Source organism: Amblyomma maculatum, chromosome 2 (genome assembly GCF_055883805.1).
Source record: "Amblyomma maculatum isolate TAMU_Amacu chromosome 2, ASM5588380v1, whole genome shotgun sequence".
Taxonomy (NCBI): Eukaryota; Metazoa; Arthropoda; class Arachnida; order Ixodida; family Ixodidae; genus Amblyomma; species Amblyomma maculatum.
In genome coordinates, this window is record NC_139345.1 from 59,225,426 (window position 1) to 59,230,694 (window position 5,269).

Here is a 5,269-nt window from a genome sequence, read left to right on the forward strand (position 1 = left end):
TTTCAATACGCGCAGTCTCGACAAAAAAAAAAAAAAAAAAAAAAAAAAAAAAAGAAAAAAAAGTAACAAATCTTTTATTGATAATTGTGAATTTCGTGAATAATACTACACAAAATTTGAGAATAACTATTGAGTATTATACGCCGAGAGTAAAACTAGTTTGAAAAAAAAATACATTGTGATGCATGATTATGGCCTCATTAACAAATAATGGTTCCTCTTATATCAGTTATAGTTGTTTTAGATATGACTGATATAGAGTCTTCTGGCTGTTCGTGGTGTACATTTTGCTGAAATTTATAATCAAACAGGCCTGCAATTTAGAATTCGGTGCCGCATAAAATTTCCACGGCTCTGTGTAAAACGGAAAAAAAAATAATGGCGATAGCTTTGCAGACTACATTAAATCGCAAGCACTTCCATGTCGTAATTTTTGTGATGGTTTTCGTTTCGAGAACGGATATCAATGGCACCCTGTTACATATTTCGTTATAGTGCAAAACTACGTAATAACTTAGATTTACGACAGGCATCTTAGCAATACTAGCAATGCAATGTGAAACGTTTTTTTGTGATGTTCCAGAAAGAATTATGCAGATTTATGGGCATGTAGCAGAAGCATTTTGTTAAGCCCTACCAACTGCTTGCATCGATTGTCACTGCTTTCAACTTGTCGGGGTTATCTCTGGGTAAACGTAAACAGTATTCATCAATGACACAGAAACTCGTTTGTCAAACGTTAGAGTCGTGATGATTTATCGAAACCTATGGCAATTTAGCGACAGTATCTTCTGAAGGTTCCTCGTTCAACTTAGTTGCTTCCTTGAGTGAAACTTATCGAAAACTTTCGCTTAAATATGACATTCTCTTTATCACAACGACTGAATTCTTTTAATTAAACACTTACTTGAATCAGCTGTTAAGTGCTTTATTCAGCTTACAGGATGGAGCTCTGCATCATTGCAGATCAATGTTTTAACTCCTTCGGCTCGTCCCGGGAGTGAGCCGGAATTGTGTTGTACCGAATTATACCGAAATAATCATACGATTTCTTCGTAGATTTAGGCTGACTACATAGTTACACAGTACAGCATCTAGCTCTATCTTGTTGAAGCAGCACCAACAGTTACAGCGTGCTGGCATATACTTAATGTGAGATTGAAACGATCTCTCGAATATTAGCAATTAACGGTGCTACAGAACAGGTGCATTCAAAGGGGAGTGAGGTGGCGACAACTTGTTAACATCCTCTCTTTCTCTCTACAGGCGAAATATTACTTATCACGTACAGCCTGGGGCGACGCCTGATACAACTGTCTTCACCATTAATGATGGTAAATATAAAACATAGTGTCAATTATCGAAGCTGATATGATCAGCTTTAAAGCTGCCATTAAAGTGGTATCATCCGCATATCTAAGGTTGTTGATACGTTTCCAGCAATCTTCACTCCAGCTGAAGACTCGTCCAGACCGGCCTTCCTCATGATGCACTCTGCATATAGGTTAAATAGGCAGGGCGACAGTATGCAGCCTTGCCTCACCCCTTTCTCAATCGGAAACCAATCAGTAAGACCATGCCCAGTTCTGACTGTGGCCTCTTGCCCTTCATAAAGGTTCCTGAGGAGACAGATGAGGTGAATTGGAACTCCCATCTCTTGGAGAGCTTGCCACAATCTGCTGTGATCTACGCAGTCAAACGCTTTCGCAAAATCAATAAAGCAGAAGTAAATGGGTTTCTGGAACTCTCTTGCTTTTTCCATGATCCAGCGAAGGTTGGCAATTTGGTCTCTAGTTCCTCTGCCCTTGCGAAACCCAGCTTGCACGTCCGGAAGCTCCCGATCCACATACTGCTGCAGCCTACCTTGCAGGATTTTTAACATCACCTTGCTAGCATGCGAAATAAGCGCGATCGTGCGGTAGTTGGAACAATCTTTGGCACTGCCTTTCTTTGGAATGGGGATGTAAACTGACCTCCTCCAATCCTGTGGCCACTGCAGGGTTGTCCAAATCTTTTGACATAATGTATGCAGTGTGTTAACAGCGTCGTGGTGTAGGTTTTGAAGCAACTCAGCTGGAATACAATCAATTCCGCCAGCTTTGTTCTTAGCAAGGCTAGCTAAGGCCCATTCAACTTCACTCTTCAGGATGCCCGGCTCGAGATCAGTAATCACAACCGTCCTATGTTGGGTTTGCACATCCGGGTCCTTCTTGTACAGTTCTTCCGTGTATTCCTGCCACCTCTTCTTTATCTCTGAGGCTTCAGTGAGGTCCTTGCCTCGTTTGTCCTTTATCTTTTTTGTCTTTTTTTTTATAGTTCATTAGCCAATAGTGAATAAAAATTGAACTTTCAAGTCATATATTCAAGCCATATATTGTTGCATATCTTATTGCATATCTTTTTGCATATCGTATTGCCGAGTATTAAGGCAAGAGCGTTAAATGTCCTGCTACGCAGAAAATCCGGCATCGACGTGGTGAGCAAAACATCATGGCCACGGCACTGATGTTTTGATGGTTTATGTGACTTAACAAGGCCGCAGGATATCAGAGTGTTGGCAGGAGCCGTAAAATTGAGTTGCTCCTTTGCGGTGGGACGGTGGAATAAGAGTCATCCTCCAAGAGCTTTTTCCTAGGCCACGCAGGTATGTTCACAGGGCTTGGTTAAAGAGGGGTTTTAAATGGGCGGTGCCAGTGCACGTTAAAGAACCCCAATTTTCGGATTCCTCCAATGCGGCATCTTCGATAGGGTGAGTTGTATAGGGACGTTTCAGCCTGCATACCAACTACTCCAAGTCTAAATAATTGCTGTTGATCAGTTTACGGCGAATTAAAATTGAACTTTAAGCTTCAACTTCAAGTCATATATTGTTGAAAACGTTTCAACGAGTAGAATCCGAAAATATGTGCCATCATAAGCTGTCACTTGACCTTGGGCGTAAGCAGGAATAAAATCCTAAGATTTTCCTTATTTTTTATATTTTTTGGTACAACTGTTGATTTGGCTTGCGTAGGCATAGCGCCTATCCAAGATAAGTCATCGCACAAGAACAGTAAGTTGTCCCGAAGGGAGGGGGGGGGGGGGGGGGGGGGCTGGCAATGCCCGTCGCATGGGAAGGAGAAGCAGACACCTCACTCCTGTTGCCAGGTCTTCAGCAAGACTGAATGGCTAACCAGTGAGAAGGCCAACTGTGTTGGTAATAACTGAGCATACGACACTAGTTGAAAGAAATAAAGTATAGCGTTTATATGACGTATTCAACATGACATGCGACGTCTCCAAGGTTATATAAGGAACTTGCCATTGACCTGATCATGACTAAAAGAAGCGCAGCGAGGAAGAGGTGAGGAAGACTACAAAGCGTTGGGTAGGAACAGAGGAGAGAGCGAGTAGAACCGACAATGTGACGGAGACCCCCAAAATCAATGAATACATTTTTTTTGGAAGGGTCATGTGTCGGCATGGGTGCTGCAGCAAGATGGAAGCTATCATAAAAAAGCGAGGGGAGCATAGCACGCACGGATAGCATCGAGCAAGGCCATTTCTCATGCACCAGCAGAAGAAATTTTCGGAATGTTTGAACTTAATTTCCTATTTTAATAAACAGGTCAGGAGCGCATTTTTCCATTTACATTGTATCATTGCTTCTTATATGCAAGGTATTTAGCATTGTACATTGCAAGCCTCAAATCTAGCATTTTCGTTATTGGCCTCTGCCATGCGCCGAGCATACGAATGTGAAATGTGAGCCAAAGGTGGCACAGCTATCAGGTAGTGCCTGATACAATGGAGCCTACGAAACCTGAAATTGGTACATATGCTCAGGAAGGCGATTTATAAGAATTTCTGTGCAAAAGTATTATTTTGCGGCTACTTCAGTAGCTCCCGCTGACAAGCTCAAGTTTTCAAGAGGGTAGTAAGCTGTAAGAAATTGGGCTTAATGCATACTACATAGCATCGGAGTTTTGGTTGAAGATTTGCAAAAATGAGCGTTGAAGATGTAAGAGAGCCGTGAAGCATAAACCAGCTTTTCACGTTTTTCTTTATGCCCTTACGTATTCACTGAGGAGCAAGCCAGATATAATCTTTTATTAAAAATTCATCGGCACCACCGTGATCTGCCCATTCAGCTGATTTGTTAGAGTGCGGTTTGGGAAAAGGTCCGAAGTATTCGTAATCTTCACGTTGAAAAAAACAACAACAGAAAGACAAACGCATTTTATATCGTTAAGCAAATTTATAAAAAGCTATAGTTCATCCACAAGCAAAGCTGTTACGTATTCTAACGAATGTTTCTTATCTGATTTCCCCTTTGAATACTGTGCAGATTATGAACATTCACTAGGGGCTCATTTTATGTATACCGACTACAAAAACTGCGTTGTCATGGAGTTTCCGTTCGATGATCGTCAAGGTAAGCGATTTGCCAAACATTATGTAGATATTTTGCGTAACGTGCGACAAAAAAAAAACAACAACAAAAAAGCTGTAGAGAAAGCGTTTCAAAAATTTTCACCTAAACACTTTGTTTCTTTAGCTTCCACGACATAGAACAAAGAAGCGACAACAATCACACAGCAATCGCTTTCATATTTTGTTAGTAGGTTTTAGAAAAAATCGCAAGAACAGAGAGACTGCCTGTTCTTTCACATACAACATTTTCCTTTTTCGTAAGCAGAATGTTATCCGGACGAAAAATATAAATACCACTAATCAATGCTTATTAGCTTGCAAGTCCTTCTCCTGTAACTGCCGATTTGTTTTTCATGTCATCATAATGTACATTTCTGCTGCATCCGCAGAATGCCTCCTATGGGTCGCAAGTGACGTAAAGGATGATATCCCTCAGGGCTGTACTGATGAGTACAGAGACAACTGCGACGATGGTGTGAAAGCCTACGACAAAGAATCGTGCGGTGGGCTTTTCTATTAGGGTGAAGGGTAGTATGGCAGTAGCCCCAGCCGACCGGTGTGCGGAACCTTGAGCAGCCTAGAAGCAAATAAAATTTGAATCAATTCATAGTGGCTTCGTCATTTATTCTTTGTAGGAATCCAGCATCTTCATGTAATGCAGTCGGCAGTAGTAATATGCGTTTCGTCGTTATGTCCTCTTTTTTATTTTTAGTTACAACTAATCATAATCTTTTTGCCGTGGTAAAGAAGTAGAAAACATAAAAAGGGGTAGAGAAAGGACAACAAAATGTTAAATTATTGTCTGTTCGCTACAGTCATTTTATGCTCGGCTGCATTCTCATCGGAAAAATCAATA

The 5,269-nt window shown here is 41.1% G+C and overlaps 1 protein-coding gene across 1 annotated transcript in view; it reads left to right on the forward strand.

Annotated features, from left to right (window-relative positions):
* Nucleotides 1-4,933, forward strand: part of LOC146198762 (uncharacterized) — a 17,407-nt gene extending 12,474 nt beyond the window's left edge. The window contains exons 3-5 of the mRNA XM_084591973.1: nucleotides 1,267-1,334; nucleotides 4,328-4,414; nucleotides 4,803-4,933. Of these exons, the coding sequence (XP_084448099.1) occupies nucleotides 1,267-1,334; nucleotides 4,328-4,414; nucleotides 4,803-4,933 (286 nt within the window). The remainder of the gene's footprint in view (nucleotides 1-1,266; nucleotides 1,335-4,327; nucleotides 4,415-4,802) is intronic.
* The last annotated feature ends 336 nt before the right edge of the window (nucleotides 4,934-5,269 follow it).